The sequence below is a fragment of the Gobius niger genome (assembly GCF_951799975.1).
Source record: "Gobius niger genome assembly, chromosome: 19".
Lineage (NCBI taxonomy): Eukaryota > Metazoa > Chordata > Actinopteri > Gobiiformes > Gobiidae > Gobius > Gobius niger.
In genome coordinates this window covers 8278727-8296327 of record NC_136870.1, presented here as the reverse complement: position 1 = coordinate 8296327, position 17601 = coordinate 8278727, and the positions used below count along the sequence as shown (strand labels likewise).

At 41.4% G+C, this 17601-nt stretch overlaps 1 protein-coding gene across 1 annotated transcript in view; it reads left to right on the top strand.

The window, feature by feature from the left end:
* The window catches only part of mapk8b (mitogen-activated protein kinase 8b), a gene marked incomplete at its 3' end in the record, with an annotated part of 39762 nt that overhangs the window by 1196 nt on the left and 20965 nt on the right, over positions 1–17601 (top strand). The window contains 3 exon segments of the mRNA XM_079576762.1: positions 10296–10477; positions 13467–13596; positions 17125–17183. Of these exon segments, the coding sequence (XP_079432888.1) occupies positions 10356–10477; positions 13467–13596; positions 17125–17183 (311 nt within the window). The 5' untranslated portion in view covers positions 10296–10355.

Sequence of the window (17601 nt, the reverse complement as noted above, 5' to 3'; positions counted from 1 at the left end):
GTCCTGCACCAAAAAAAAAGTGAAAGGTAGACTGCAGAGAGGGGATTAGGAGGTGTGGGTTTTATGCAAGAGTTGGAATTGGGGAAAACAATTCTAATTGCAATATTCCTGGATGGATCCTGCGGTCGCGCTTTGATTTATGATGTGATTCACACAATTAAAGGAAAGCGCGGTTCATGTGGACTTTGTGTCCCAACAGCCGGATGTTGCCCCGTGAGTGTTTGGGTGCGCACTTTTTTTTGACTGTGGTTTTGGCACATGTTTATGCCACTTGTCTTTTTCTGTCACTGTCCAGCTTCGTTGCTCCCTAAAATTGGGGCGAAGAGTCTTAACCGGAGACCGTATCCGTCCAGGTGGAGCCCGAACATCCCAGACAAATGTTCCGACCATTGCGCTACCACCGCCGCCGCTCTGTGACACTGTCGTTTGTGGCTGGAGTAGTTGGCGCTCCTGCCTCACTGGGTTAATCCTGCAGCGAGGTGATGCCACACCTTTCACTTCGGCTTTTACAGTCTTATTCCCAAAAAGGAGGAGCGTTCAAGGACATGGAACCACTACCTAAATTGGCCGAGGAATAAAGAGCATTATCAAAGTGACCTTTCGTGATTAAATTTACGCTCTTGGCCCTTCGCAATCTACCATCACGAAGCCCGTGCCAAGTACTATATTCTGTGCGCACCCTTTTCCGCTTTCCACGGACCTGCCCGAAAAAACGTTCCATCTACTGGCCCCCGTTTCCTGCCACTCCACACACAAAAAAAAACGTGATGCAAGTTGTTGCCGAGGTTATGGTGCCGAGGTGTTGACAGGCTGCTGTAATCGCTTAATAAGCTGTTGGAAGTGGCAATGGCACATCCGCAGGTGAAGAGCACTTGTGTCCTCCCACGCAGAGTCGATGCCTAGTGTTTAACTTGAAGGGTCTTTTCAACGAGATGTCATCGTTATTGGTGTTCTCGGAGTATCCATATCGCAAGAGATCACAGTTTTATGGAAAATCGTAGGTTTTCGTCTAGGAAGACTCCCTATTAGGACATTACACATGCTGGACATCACATGCTGCTGACAAAACCGTTTCTGTTGGGTTAGATCTCTACAAATGTGTTCAAAAAGGCACATGATTCTTGCAATTCTAATTTCAACATTCTCTCAATTGTTTGCGCTTCTGGGCATGTGAAACGTGCACTCTCAGCGGAATTCCGAATGCAAAACGTAAACCTAATCCTAGGTGTAATCCCTCATTATAACGCGAACCAACGGTTTGAGAAATCCGAGCGCGTTTGTGTCCGTAACTAAAGCTGTAATGTGCGGTGAGTGGCGGCTCGGGTCCTTATGTGGACAGAATGATGGACAGTGGAAAAGTGAAGGCCGCTGTAAATCAAGCCAACTCTGCCCTTCCTCGTCTTAGCGCCTCTTCCCGAGAAAAATGGTCACTTCATCGAGGACTGTTTTGTCACCGTTGCTTCATCTATCCATTTCCCAACTTCCATTCATTTGAAGTTAGTCATGCAATGATATATTTGGTCACATGGAACGGGAGTCACTGAGACCGTGATACGATTCTAGCCTCCGCATCCACGCTACACCCTCTCTCCAAAAGCAGGATTTGGGCTGACAGGCCGACACACACTGTCATATCTTTCTCAGGGCCGCTTTCGCACGCCGTCACAGATCTGGCAGGCTAACACTCCTCAACCTCAGAAACTCTCCTGCTGCCGTGCCACGAGCCACGAAAAGAGAAAACCACACGCGTCACGATGCACTCTGTGAAATAACATCGTTTAGCTGAGCATTGTGATCGCAACGGTCTCAAGTTAACGCTGGGGGAAATTTTTTTTGTGCTAATTTTGGACAAGTACAAATGGCCGGTGTTGGAAGATTGAAATTGGGTGGGTGCTTGGACGGCAGTGAAAAAAGAAAGTATTATGTATGTGGTACTTGTGCATATTTGACCTTGTAGTGACCCAGCAGCTGTATTGTTAGCCTTTACTCTGCAACGCTTTTGCAATTGATCCTGGAGCGTCCTAGAGAGACCACTGTGATGGAAAGTAAAGGGGCCATGCTGACCACTCATACAGCAGGGTCACTACTGGGTCAATAGAGCTCCACAGTCCCGCCTCCTCTCCGGTCCGGAAGTAAAATTCCCCTTTGCTTTGAGACCGTATTGATTTCGAATAAAGTCTTTAACTCCGTAACTACGTCATCTTGGGCTGAATCCAGCTCTGTGGTTATAAAGCGACCTCAAAGTCAGACGCAGGTGAAAATAGCACGTATGAGATCGATCTAGTTTACGTTAAAATACAGTTTAACTGCGAGCCTTCGTCCTAGAACTACATTACCCAGGATGCTCGGGAGTCCCATGATCTACTACGAGGCTTTTGATTGGTGGAGCTTCACGTTCCCACACGTATTTGTTTATTGTAATGTAGACAACATATCATAAACAATGTATTAAAACATAATGCAGGCAGATAGTTGACGTTTTATCCATATCTAACACTGATGGTAAGAAAAACGTCAGATGGATCAAAAAAATGTTCCCAACGATCCAATTAAACGAACCACAGTTCATTTTATTCCAATTAGCAGGATTCAGATTGTTTGATAGTGAAATAATATACAACTTTTGTCTGCAAAGTAAAAGAAACTCGCCGTGTTTGCTGAAAACCTTGTTGCCTTGACCAGCGGGCGCGATGTCGCAATGGTTCTTGGGATACGGAGTTTCTATAGTCAGGAAGTGAATTATGTCCTTGTACCTTTGCCTTTTATTCAACATTATGTCTTCTTTTTGGATTGAAATGAAACATTTTATGGTCACGAATTGCTACATAGCTGATTAGCTTTTGCGGTGACGTTAAACTCTTAATATTTGAATTTTTGGAAAATCGACGGTCGTGCAGACAGGGATTTTTTGCTTCCGAACCGGAGCAACAAGACCGCAAGGGGCGGGACTGTGGAGCTCTATACACACAAATATCAACTCTTTTTTTTTTCACATAAGAAGTTGGATAATGCACCTTTAATAACACATTTAGCATTTTCTTCTCTGATTTGGTACCAATACTTGGGCTAAGAGTAGTCTCCGTTACTGAGTACCAGTTCGATGCCTTGACGTGTGAATAAAAACAATAACTATGTCTGTACAAAGATGCTAACAAACAAAGTATTCGCGCTGTGAGTTGCCCTGCTTTATTCTGTCAATGTTCTGCACCCACTCTAAAGATTAAATGAAGGCAACACAAAGGTACGACAAATGTATAGCTGTAATGATTGGGAGTTTTATTGTCAGCAGAGCCCCCCAGCCAGTGTTGATTTGAGCGTTAGCCACGGCACTTGTAAACAGCTCGGTCCTCTTGAGGAAAAACGCAAAATGGTTTTGGTTCAGGTAATCGTCGATACGATACGGAGAAAAAAAACTGTGGCATCAGGATGAAATTCTGTTTCTTGTATCGGAACAATCCAAATTACGTTTGCGCTTTGTTTTTCGATTTGTGATTAAAGCAGTTCTAAGTAACTCATGAGCTCCACTGCAGGTGTCGTTAGCATGTTGTGTTTTTTACTCATTAATTTTCCGTGAGAGTAAATACTACACTGACAGAAAAGACAAAGGGAGAGAGGGATATTGTACATCCAATTACACAATGGAGATCTTTTTTTTTTTTTCACTCTAACTGGGCTGTAAATACTGTTTGGCACTTTCCCGCAGTTAGCTTTGCTCGTTAGCCTGTTGGCTTCTTCTTTGTCATTCCATTGGTGCGTATTGGGGCCTCTGACCTGGTGCAGGAAAAGCTGTAAGTGTGGTTTTCTGGCCAGACATCAGGGGGAGATGAAAGACCCTCCAATCATCCCATTAACACTTGTATTACCCCCAGAGGGACTACGGAAATGATTTATTAAGGTAAACGAGTTACTTAGTACTGCTTTAAAGACTAAAATAATACAAGACTCCAGGGTTTGCTAAGATATTGTCCAAAATAAGACCCTTTTGCGATTTACAGTTTTCATCCATCAGTTTTGCGATTTCAACCAGTTGAAAGTTTATCTTTAAGGAGTCTTGCTCAAAGGATGGACCTCAGTGACTAGTTATTCTAAGATGTTCAAAGATCGTCACAATAACGCTAATTTTGCAATTTAATGTGCTGCCCAAGTCCAAAGTTTTGTCGTTCATTTCCTTTTCTTCAAATACGGTGTTAAGCCATGAGACAAAAAGCAAACATTAAGGACACGTCTTCAAAGTTGAATCTTCTAAGCATTGAAATGAAACCCAGAAGTACAAGTAGTGCATAAAATTAGCTCTGGCAGCTTGAAGAGCGTTATCAGGGGAACCTCCCTTCTATTCATAATGCAGCAGAAAATGAATACATTTAATATTCAGAGCTGATAACGGTGCTTTTGTTGTAACTTATTATTTTTGTTCCATGACAACAAAGCGCTCTTTTATTAAAATAGCCCAGTGTTCACTTGTACCCTCGATGCATCAACAAACCTTCATTTTCGATGGCGCCTTAAGTTTATTAATTGGTTAACTCTTTCAGAGCTACAAAACAAAATGAATTTATTTGTAAAAAATTCTTCTCTTTTTTTACTGAAATGGCATTTTCAGTCAAGCACTTTTAACCCATTGATGATTTGACACAGGCTTTTGAAATCTGTTTGACCATTTCGATAACATTTTTGCAGATCGGCTCGGATTTGGTCTTTAAAACAAAAAAAAAGTTTCACTTTTGACCTTTTCCAGTGTCCTTAAACACCCTGTTGATGTGCTTCTGTTTCATTTTCAGGTTTCACTAGAATCTGATGTATTTAGTCAGTCTCCGTCCATCTTCCTCTCTCAAAACTAAAATTCAGTTCCTTCTAAGTTGTGTTCCGTGGATGAAACACTGACGTATTTTAGAAAGTTTATCATACACTTCTGCTAATCTTGTTTTGATTTTGAAGTGTTTCACTTATGTGGTAAAACAAGACTTCAGATGGAAGACTTGACTCATTTCGGGCTATGTAGTGGCTTCTTACGATACGGATATTGCCTCAGTTATTATTACGATACAATATTTTTTGCGATAAATTGCGCACAGAGCTGTGTGAAGATGTTTCGATTAAGGTGGTGCTGCAGCGCCCTCAGCACCCTGGGTTCCCACGGCCTTGATTGCGCAGCCCTACTTAACTTGATGGAAATGGTCACAGGTGGCTTAAAAAAACGGTTTTGGGACGTTTGAGCATTGGCATTTCACATTTTGTAATTTCAGTGAACAGGAATGGAAAAGACTTGACGAGTGATGGCATCTCATTACTCGCCTGCAGTGCCCTCTACAGGCAGCAGGGTGAAGTCATATTTATGAGTTAACGGCATGCTAAACAAATTTGGTGTAGTAATACACAGTGGGGCCCACAACAAAATCTAGGAAATACAAATAGAAGTTTTTGACAAAAAATTGACAAAAAATGACAAAAGAGAGGAAAAAGAGAGGAAATGACAGAATATTCCTCTCTTTTGGTGGTGGGGTTTCGACAAGGGAACTATGTTTTAAAAGAATAGGCCACCGTTTTTACATACTGAGATATGCTCTTACCTGAGCTTTGACGAGTTCTTTAGGACCTGTCTGATCTTCACCCGTGCCTTCAGTCACGTAAACACAGCGCAGACGGCGTTAGCATTTAGCCTCTCCCCCTCTCCACTATAGCTCCAAAACTGGTGAAGATAGAAGCTACCAAGCTCTTCCATGTTTTCCCTATTTAAATATGGTTACGTGAAGTGTTACACTACAAAGTATAATTACACAAATTAAACAATGTGGATTCTAAGCGGATAAAAGGGGGAACTATATTGTAAGGCGTAATAATACCAGGAGTAGTTCGAAATTCGTGCAGTAATCTTCACTTTACTGTGCGGATGCTAAACTACTCCTGTGTACTCCTGTGTGTACTACTACTGTGTTTACGTGACTGAAGGCACGGGTGAAGACCAGACAGGTCCTAAAGAACTCGTCAAAGCTAAGGTAAGAACATATCTCAGTATGTAAAAACGGTGGCCTATTCCTTTTAACATGGAAAAAAGGTAATACAACCCCCAAAACAAATCAATTTAGCATCTCCCCTGTAAATGAATGAGGACCCAAATATGTGTCATGGTGCCACACATATTTTGCTTTAAAAGGTATTTTTTATTTATAGTCAAGCAAAGCGGGCTTGTCGCGAGGCTGGCGGGCGCCCATTCCGCCGCATGTTTATTTGCTCCTACACCTGCTGCTTTTGCTCGTTAAAACATCTTCTTTCAGAGCTTTTTTTGCGCGGAGTTTGGGAAAAATCCACGCGCCTCTGCGGCTCAGCTCCCGACAGTCGACAAGATTGTTCAGCGGGGAAGGGGGAAGATGGTGTTATGATCAAAAACAGCAAAGGCAGGAAAGTGGAAAAGGGAGAGAGAGAGCGAGGGGGGAGAGAGATGAAGAAAGCAGGGTCGGGTATAGGCGCTGAGGACATGCTGAGGGGAACGCATTTAGGGGACAAGCTTAAGATCCTGTTTGACATTTCGTGCACGTCTCTATTTGAGTCGCCCTGGCCCGGACAATCTTATTTCATTTGCTGTTCCATACAAAGAATTAGTCTGGTCGCTGGCAGTTCAAGTCGGATTCCCTAGAGGTTGAAAAATAGGATTGGATGGAAACAGTGGGCAGCGGCCGTAGAATCATCGCATCACACAGAAAAGAGACATGATTTGAAAAACAAGAAATGAGCAGAGCAACAGATGCGTTTTAAGGTAAGTGATGAGCAAAGTTACTCACGGTTGGATGGAATAAATGCTATTCAGGCAGAATTGGTAAAGGTGATGAAGTGCGTTTACTGTCATTACTCATTATGCAACTGTACAACAAAATGTAGGCCAAACTGATCATTTTGAGTTGTATAAACATCGCTGGCGCTCTTCTCTGAGTAGCAGAGTTCAAGAAGGGCCAAGGTTTTATTGGCAAACATTGTTTTCAGTTGTTTGCTTATTTAGTGCTTAAAGGGGCTGAATGCAAGTTCGCCATTTTATACTCACTACTGCCACCTCAGGCCATATGCGTAACTGCACCTTCTATATTAAGCTCGTGCATGACGGCAATTCGGACCCGAAGTGACACGTTTTTGAGTGACAGTGCAGGATTTTAGAGGCAGTTGTGGTGAACAGGTCTGAGCTCATTCTACACATTAGGACATGGCTGGAACATGTAGGGGGAGGAAAATACATAATTTTAACATTTTTAAACTCCCTATAGTCCCTTTAAAGCCACACCGCGTAGAATTTTACCCTATAAATAAAATTGAAATATAAGCATTTATTTTATGTCAGATATTTTCATCATTGAAAAATCCCCCATAAATGTACAAACAAACATTTATGAGGCTCACCCGTCCTAAGGGATGACTGTAAACTTTACTGGGAGTGGGTGCGTCTCCAGCTCGTTTCCATGGAGATGTGACGAAAGGCGGTAGAATTTGAGATTTAAACGGGTCAGTTTTTCAGCCAAGTCCAAGTTTTCTGCGTCATTAGGAGCATGTTTTGTTTTGCTGCAACAGTACAGTCCAAAATGTTACGCAGTGTGCCTTTAATTAAACAAAAATGCACCCGTTCACACCTCTTTTACACAACAAAGTGGGTAAACATGATGACTGCCAGTAGCTTTTTCAGAGAATAGACTGGTTGATTTTGTGTAGACATTAACATTTAGTTGAGGAACTAAAAGCTAACAAAAAATCTAATCGTTTGTTGCCCTTTTTTTCATTATTGCCTCTTATTACTACCGCTTGTAATTATTCCCACCAAGTTGGCACCAATTTAGCTCCATATAGTTGCTAAAGTTTTGGCACTAGTAATGACACTTCATGTAATTGCCCAGTGGACAGATTTTGACGATGAAAATGCCTTGTATTGATCTAGTATCATTTGGAATACACTGGCGGTTGTGTTAAGCAGATCTGTAAAAGGAAGAACCTTTAGACCCAAATCTCCAAAGCGGTTTCACAGGAGATTTCCCAGAGACCTCGAGGCCTCAGAACTCACTTTAAAGCTGTAGTCCTTCTCTTCTGCGATGCTGAAGACAGGAAGTTTCTATCACTTCCTGTCTCCTTCCGGAGATATTCGCCAAAGTCGTTGGCGAGTTGACATCGGCCACATCTGCAAAATGTTGGCCGACCATAGCCGATATTCCTTGGGGCGTCCGTATCGAGCCTGTTTGTTTTTGATATTGGCCAACTATATCTTGACGATCATAGTAAGCGGTGGTTGCAGTCATTTTGGACAGAACACACTGTGGGGAATTGTATCTCGAAGCCACAGTCGGATCCAGCCACAGAAACTCTAGCATTGGAGACGAGCAGAGCGTTGGAGGCGGAATGATTTTACAGGATGTGGATCGCGCTCTGCGAAACGAACAGCCATCATCTACGAGCCAACCTTTTCAGCGCGGCGCTCCAAATTCCACTAATGATTCTTGTTTCCAGCATAAAAACCCAGTGTCCTCGATCCCCTCTCTCTGTTTCTCTCCCTGCCTCTCTGAACTCCACACAGCTCGGCTTTACATGTTCGAATGTCGTCTATTCCCCTGCTTGGTGTTTATAGATTCTTTCTAAAAATCCGACTTGTTATTGAAGAGTAAACAGGGCGGATTTGTTTTGTTGTGATTCATTTTAACACAACAGTGCCTTGCAATCTTTCGCTTTATTCCTCTGCAAAGTAGTTGCATGTTTTCTTCGGATGTGGTGAGATTATTTATCCTGGGAGAAGGGAATTTAGGTCATTACTGAGAATGTAGGCAGGTAGCAGCTCATTTTCCTCCTTTTGTTTATAAGCCAATGTTCAGCCATGTCTTTGGTTGAAGACATGGCCTTGGTTTGGCAGAATTATTGCTCAAATTAGGTTTTTGATCATATTGTTTCTTCACATTCTCAAAGGCTGTTGGATTGAAGTGTCCCAGATGATGGCGATGTTTTGCATGAATAAACATTTTAGCTTATGCGTCTTGATCAATAGTGGTTCTTCTTTTCTCACATTGGCGATGTCTCCAAACAGTGAACACCTTGTACTTCTGGACACTTCAGGTCAGTTACAGCTGCTGAAAATGACAGCAGCTGGTAAGATAATGGAATCCTGACGGCTTTATGCTTGATTTTTGATCGGTTTGTGTTTTTTTTCTCTCTGTTGGCTACTGGCAACAAAACGTTTGATGGTTCTGTGGACATGCTGTGACTGCTTTAACCGTACCTTCTCTTACAAGCATCGCCATTACCTGAGACGCTTCAATCCAACAGCCTTTACACTGTTTGAAGTTTAAAAATGTGAAAAAAAATAACAATATGGTCAAAAAACGAATTTGTGCAATAATTGTGCAGGCAGTGTATTAAATCTACCGCTAACTATATCTTGCTGAGCCAGCAAATGAGGTAGAGATGCACCGATCCAACTTTTTTACTTCCGATACTGGCTTTCTCTGAGTGAAAAAGTGAACGTTCGTCTTATCTCCATTGTGAAGTCAATAAAGTCTTCAAAATGTCTTCAGTAATTCTCTAACATCATATCATAAACTAAAATAAACACAGTGGGCGATTTTATTTTATTTTATTTGGCTCTTGGCATTTCTATCATAGCTTCTGACCCAGCCTTGATTAGCAGCCCTTAGCATTAGCATGCTCCCGCAAGCTTTAGCAAGCTGTTGCTAGCCGTGGCATTTTGTGCGGCGATCAAAAAGGAGGTAAAAACTAACCCAGCTATTGAATTGTCCAGGTTCTGCCCACATTCTCTTATCTTTAGTTGATGAAAGTTGTGTTTTCAAAGCGGTGAGACCCAAAAATAGTATCGGTTCTGTATTGGATATTTGTAGCCAATACCCAATATATTCCTTTTTTCTAGCATCCGCTCCGATATCCGATACCAGACCGGATGGGTGCGTCCCTAAAATGAGGTCTAAATTTTGTATAAAGGGTTGTTAAAAATGACCCAAAGTAACATAGTAGGAAAGGCCCAAGTCGGTCTTCTCCAGTTGTACAAGTTGCTGCCTACAGTTTCATAACCGCTGCTCGAGAGTGCAGTTTTCTGTTCTGTTCTTTTCTGTTCTGTTTTTTTAAGCATTTTTGTGACACTAATCCCATTATTGCTACTGAGGTTGATACGGGAGGGAAGCTTAAGCCAAAAAGATCTTTGTCATTGTTACATGTTTTGTGTTAACCTTTTACATAAACTTGAGCCTTGTATTCTTTTTTTTAATAATTGTATATCTGCATATTTATTTTGAACTAATATGTCTCCTCTATCTGTCTGTCTCCAGGTGTTGGGAGGAGAGCTCCACTTGGATGCCCCTGCCTCGGCATAGGTCCCAGGTGCCACTATGAACCGGAACAAGCGCGAGAAGGAGTACTACAGTATAGACGTGGGCGATTCCACTTTCACCGTTTTAAAACGCTACCAGAACCTCAGACCCATTGGCTCCGGGGCACAGGGGATAGTCTGGTGAGTCCCGTTTACTTCTTCACCTGCGGGTCTCAACAGCGGGGGCATGCACAATATCAGAATTCAACAGCAATCACCATTTTAGTGATCCCTTTGACATTATAGTGTAATGCATTGCAAGCTTTTGGCAGAATGAGTGAGATGACATTTGAACAGGTGAACGTTTTGGATCTGAATAACTCCACACTTTGCCCTCCCGGGAGAAAGTTAAGTCTGAGGTGTGGGATTTTTTTTTTGGATTGACAGCAAAAGAAAACTAAGATGAAACTCCCACGTGAGGAACATGTCGAAGAGTCTGAGCTAATGCTACGAACTTGCAGGTCCGCCCATCTGAGAGACAACCACCTGCATTGTTTGCGAAGCTACAGTCAGAAGCTTTCTCATAGTTTGTCGTCTTTACCAGGCAGCAAAGCCGATTAATTCGACGCTAGCAGTTTAATGTTCTGTGGTTCTTCTGCGTTCATAAAGGGCTGCCTTATAAAACCAGCAACAATGACTTTCTCTCCATGGCTATGAAAAGATCAGCTGTTTTTTGTTCTATACTGCTGCAAAAATCTTTTTTTGATTAGTTTTGAGTTGAATTTGTTTCATTAAATATACTTAACCTCTTAACTCCCCCCTGAACCGAGAGGATCTGTTTCCTCATGTCATCAGATTTTTTTTTTCCATCATTTTTTTGTTGGGTATTCAACTCATTTTTGTAACTTTTTGGTCATTTTTTGTCACATTTTTGTCATTTTTTCCGTCAATTTATCACTTTTTTTCATTTTTATTTTTTGTACATTTTTTGTCAAATTTTCGTCAATTTTTTGTCCTTTTTTTCGTCAATTTTTTATCACATTTTGTCACATTTTGGTCATTTTTTTGTCACATTTTTGTCATTTTTTGTCACATTTTTTTTCATTTTTTCGTCAATTTTTTGTAAATTTCTTGTCAATTTCTTGTGACATTTTTGTGACATTTTTCCTCTTTTTCATCAATGTTTTCTCACTTTTTTGTCACTTTTCTATCATTTTTTTTTTCGTCGCAGTTTTGTCGCTATTTTCACAGCTTTTTTTCCAGAAGCTCTTGGACTGGGGTAAAGCCAAACTGGAGAAAATGTGCTCGGTTCAGGTGGGAGTTAAGGGGTTAAAGTAGGTCTAACTCTATATGACATTTATAGCAGACAATGAAGAGGAATATTTAGTTTCCCAATTCCCATAATTCCTCTAATTTCTGCAGTTTCAGAGACATTTTTAAACCATAGACAAGTATCTTGATAATATCGTTAATCGCAATTAATTAATAATCGTGACCCTAAATTTCATTATCATCCCATCCTAAACATCAGTGCACTCTAGGGAGAGCACGCTGAGGTGGCTGAGGGTTCTGCTGCTGCGGCGGTGCTTGGGCAGAGGAGGATTGCAGCATGAACATGGAGGGGCGTATTCAATGATGATACATTCTGGGTCAGCTGTTTTTGAGCTTAGCAGAACTAACGCAGCACGAGAGGCATCAATGCATAATGTAGTATTTGTTGACAGAGCAGAGGGCGATTGTGTTTCCCGCAGCCTGCCAGGATCGGTTTCGGGATAAGCCGGTGTAAATAATGACATTCTATCTATTATTTGCTAACACGTGTAGCGCCTTCATTGTTGCAGTAATGTAAGTGTAATCTCTCCTGACTGCGCCTTCAAAGGATTCATTCTTTTCGATGAACTTGTCAGACTTACTGTAGTCGGAACCGTCTGGCTGCGAATCAATGACAGATTTGCAATACAAGCAAAAGCCCCCACGCATTCACAATGTTGGCTATTTTTTATGTGCAACTTCAGCGTATTAGATGTTTTAGCTTTTGAGCACGTGCGCATACAGGTACTCACTATATCTGGCTCTGGGAGGGTAAACCAGCACGGCTGTTAAAGGGGACAATCAACGTTCTTGTGCTTTTTGTAACATCGTGTTCCTTCATCAAAAATATGCGAGGTATAGTATTTAACTTTATTCAAGCAAAACTGGATTATTCTGTTGGCTGGTCCTTTACTCAAGGAAAAAAAGAATAAGATATGATAGCCTTTATTGATCTCACAATGGAGAAATGTACTTATTACATTCAGCTCTTAGAAAATGTGAGGAAAAAAACAATTAAATAGTAAATATTGATGCCTTATATACAATGACTAATAATTCTAGATAAGTTGCTTTCTAAGAATTAGGAATATTTCCCCCTAACTTAAGTGATTCTGACTTCCAAGTAGACAAATCTGCCAATGGAATAAGTGTAGGCAACTATTTCAAGTAAAATGTTTTTTATCATCTAATTTCAAGAGCAAAAAGCTGTTTTTTATTTATTTATTTTTGTGCAAAAATACTTCCATTGGCAGATCATTTTACTCAAATCAAGGGAAAATATACTTATTTCAAATTATTTGTTTTTTTAACCATTTTTTAGATACTTTTCAGTTAATTCGTTGGCTGTATAAAGTACAGCGGTCAGGACTCGCCCTGTCCTGAGTTTGATTTGTGAGCATGCCATTAAACAAAATGAAGGCTTGTATTTTCATTCTCACTGCTGCCAGCAGAGGGCGCTCCAGCCCAGTTCGAAAACCTGACCAACATTATTTTAAGTTATGAATAATGAAATACCAGTTCTAAGATGCGCCAAAGAACGTGATGAGCCACCTAAACGTTTCCACTCTAAAGACCAACCAAAGGCATCAACAATGTATTTAATGGCTTGCATCCACGTTCTCTTTTGGATAAATCCAGTTTGGTATTGGATTGGGATATTGATTCTGAATTTTGATCCCATCGTCGCCCTAACTGAAATGTCCACACTGTCCAGACTGTCCAGACAAAGCTTCACCTGTTTGTGTCTGTGTGTGCGGAGATGCTCTGTTTGCTTATTAGTCTAATGGCTGCAGTTCAGCCGTGTCTGTAAAAGGAGTCTTTAAGTAGCGGTTCAGATAATGAGTGCTGACTGTGTGTTTGTCTTTCTCTCTCTGTGCAGTTCGGCCTATGACCACAACCTGGAGAGAAATGTGGCCATCAAAAAGCTGAGCCGGCCCTTTCAGAACCAGACCCACGCCAAGCGGGCCTACAGGGAGCTGGTGCTGATGAAGTGTGTCAACCACAAGAACGTAAGGCTCGTGTCCGTCCATCACCACACTGCTCATAATGGCGGGGATTCACACATGGCTTTGTGATGTTTTACACCAGATACTTTACTACCTTTGTGAAATGATTTGACTTATTCAAATGCAGCTAATGAAATGTTCACAATTTGTGGAAAACATTTGCTGCCGTTGCATGGAAATCCTTATTATTCAAGTAAATTCATTTTAAATACTTTTTTTCCTAAGGCTTTGCTTTGCGTTTTTTTAGCTGATGAGCTTCCACTTTTTAAGTTTTGTAGGAAAAGTAAATAAATGGGAACTTTACAGAAGCAGAAATCTCCGACGGGGCTCTAGACTGCAGACTGGTCACAGTGCAGCTTTTTAGTATGCGGTAACCTTTTTAGATGGTCGCATCTGTGTGAGTATCCTGAACAAGGTACTGCAGTGCATGATGGTTTCTGCCCTGAGAGCTCTTCGGTAAGCGCTCCCCCTCGCCATTCCTTTGTCACAGTAGCATCAGCAGTGAGAGGGAGAGAGCGCAGTGCTCAGGCGGCCTGCCCTGGACTCGAGCACACTTCGTCTTGCTCTTCTCTGACCTCTTGCATTAAAGTATAGCCCACGGACCCAGGGACAAGAGATTTTCCCATGTAACGACACACACTATTAGTTTAACGTGACATGCTTTTCAGACCGCTAGCACAAAGGATATGCTATCCGCTAAAATGCTAACAGGTGGTTTTGGGTCCGTCCTCTCCACTGGTGTTTGCTTTGGTCAACAGCTTCAAACCGTGTGTGAAATTAGAGCTGTGCAATTAATCGAAATTCAAAGACAATTTCAATGATTACACTAAGCTCTGTAAAAGATGTAACTGAAATCCACTGATAAGCGCTCACCTTTTGCTGAAAGGAGAGCAGAGGTTTAGTAGCCTCCTGTGTCTTTGCCCAGGCGCTAATTGTGCAGAAAAGTCTAAATCTCTTTAGAGGAGCCAATCTCTCTAACGGAGCTCAAAGCAAACTCGCATCAGTTCACGCTGCTGTTCCCTTCTCATATCCCGTGCTAATGGTAAATGCTTTTTGTCTGACATTAAAACATTAGCGCTGTGTGATGATGTCATCAGGCTGCGCGGCTCGGTTTTATTAGGCAGGTTTGAGGGAGGGCTGGCCAGCAGGGGGCAGGTGTGACACAGATTAGAAACAGGAGCATTTTTGTATAATATGTACTTGTTCATTTGTAAGGCAAGAAATAATTGTCAATAATTGTGATTGTGTAATTGCGATTCTTATTTTTTCTATGATCGAGCAGCCTTATGTGGAATGAAACTTGTCTGGTCGCTGTGTCCTGCGCTGGGTCACGGCAACGCTGTTTGTTTGGCAGCAGTTTGGAACCATAATGCCTGGTGTAAACTGCCCACACGCACATGTTCAATGTAACGGCTACTATAATAGCCAGGCTAATGGTTCTCGGGTTTTTTTTTCTTCAATGTATGTGCGAGTGTGACTTACAACGCTGCCCTTGAAACAAAAAGAAAATTAAAATCACAGTTTTGTCGCAGTAAAGAATGTCACGCTCATCTGAAAACATCCAAATCCTGTCTGTGTGCTGATTCCACTCTATAAATATTGATAGGCATCCGTAACCCCCCGGGTAATCTGCAGTTCTAATCTGTGACATTTATTTCCTATTTCTGAGTGCTGACTCCACAGTGAGTCAGCCTCCACATGCATAATGAATCTGCTAGCACAAACATGACTGCTAGCATTAGCCGCTACGGGGCATTCACAGGGGGAACGGCCCAGGAAACGCTGAGGAGGAAATTGAGATGATTAGGTTGTAAAACTGTGTCTGCTGTTGAGTCAGAATCAATGTACTTGCAATTACGCGGCTTTGCATCTCATTATAGCGACGTCACGGGAATGAACAGACGGCATATTCCAAGATGACAATGCCAGGATTCACGTGCAGGCCGTCCCACAAAATCTTAGACATCTTTTCGTGTGGCTATTTTTTCTTTTTGTGTTTTTCCCAAAGCAAAAAGAGTTCTCTCATTTGGTTTAACCTCTTCACTCCCGTCTGAACTGACAGCATTTTATCCAGTTCAGCTTTACCCAAATCCTGTAGGCCAGTGTAACGCCTCATTTGAAAGCTAAGATCTACAAAACTCATCTAAATGGATCTTTTTCCTCACATCATCAGATTTTTTCCCCATCATTTTTTGGGGGGTTTTCGGCTAATGTTTTTAAAAACTTTTTTGTATTTTTTTTTCTTCATTTTTTTTCTTCACTCTTTGTAATTTTTTTGGGTCTTTTTTTGTAATTTTTTCGTTGATTTTTTTTTAATTTTTTGTAAATGTTTAGTCACTTTTTGTCATTTTTTCTTCATTTTTTCTTCATTTTTTCTTCATTTTTTGTCAAATTTGTATCACATTTTTGTCATTTTTTGTGACATTTTTGGCACTTTTTCATCATTTTTCATCATTTTTTCGTCAAATTTTTGTCATTTTTTCATCAAATTTTTGTCATTTTTTCGTAATTTTTTAAACATTTTTGGTGACATTTTTGTCACATTTGTCATTTTTTTTGTCAAATTTTTGTCACTTTTTTGTCACATTTTCATCATTGTTTTCATCTTAGTTCTGTCGCTATTTTCATACCTTTTTTTTACCTTTTTTCCAGAAGCTTTTGGATTGGGGTAAAGCCAAATTGGAGAAAATGTGCTCTGTTCAGGAGGGAGTTAAGGGGTTAAGATGCGCTTGTTTGGGCCCTTTTCTCTCCGTGAGAAAAGCTTGAAAACCACGGCTCAATAGCATAAATCAGCAAACACATCACACATGCCATGTTTGAGCTCCCGGGCGCTTCACTGAAGGGAAAACGAGGACCTTTCCGAGCTTTACTCTTAGTCATCTGTGCTTTCTGTTGAATCACTGCTTCTGGTGCAACCGCATTAGCCTTCTTCCAAAAGCAATGCACCAGATTACCCCAAGTGCTACGACAGACGACAAAACAAAGCATCATTTATCCCCTGTTAGTGCAGACATATATACACCAAAGGTAGAATTCAACTGGATACTTTTTGTGCAATATTGATTCATTGATCGACTTGCAGTGAAAGCCAAGCGGCCAATGGGTGTGTTTCTTGTGCAGCAGCAAATGAATGATTGCGATTAAGCAGTACAGTAAAACATACAGAAGAGAAGGATGAATATAGTGTCCTCAGAAACTAGTTGTGAGCTTTATTCCAAAAGGCAAGGCTTAAATTGTGAGTGGATGAGGCGGTATTGTATTTAGTCTGTACTCTGGGAAGAGAAAACTGATATATGAACTGTTTGTAGACAGCGTTTTTGGTTCATAATGGGAACCCAGAGAGATGCAGACATTTGGTTTGACATATTACCTAAAACCTCTTCTGCCAATGGCCATTTCACTTCTAATTAATCCTGCAGCCCAAATGTTCACTTGTGTTAATGATGGAAAATGAGTAGACCTACACCCTGTTTCTCTAGTTTTCTTTAAAATAATCACCAAATAACCTCTGCCTCCTTGTTGTTTTTGCAGATAATCGGCCTGCTAAACGTATTCACGCCGCAGAAGACACTGGAGGAGTTCCAAGATGTGTGAGTATTAGCGAGAACAGCTGCCGGGCTCCGTGCTCGGAGAGTCAATACGAGGATGTGACGCGCCGGGAGCTTGGGTGATATTTGCAGACTTATAAAGAGTTTTTCTTCTTCTTTTTCGACTCAGCAGGAGGGCCTGTTAAAGCTGAGGAGGACAAATACTGTGAGGATTAGGGTTTTGAAGAGCACCTCTGGTTATAGATTTGGATTGGGAATGGAACAGAAGAGGAGTGAGGGTTTGAAAAAATGATTATAAAGCGAGGTTTGTCCCTGCAACGTACTGTGACGATCTGCGCTATTACAGAAGTAAACCCGTCTGTTACCAGTTCCAAAGCGCTGGTCAAGTGTGTAGCTAATTTGAAAAGGAAGGTGCATCTATAGCAGGGGTGGGCAATTCATTTTCATAAGGGGCCACATG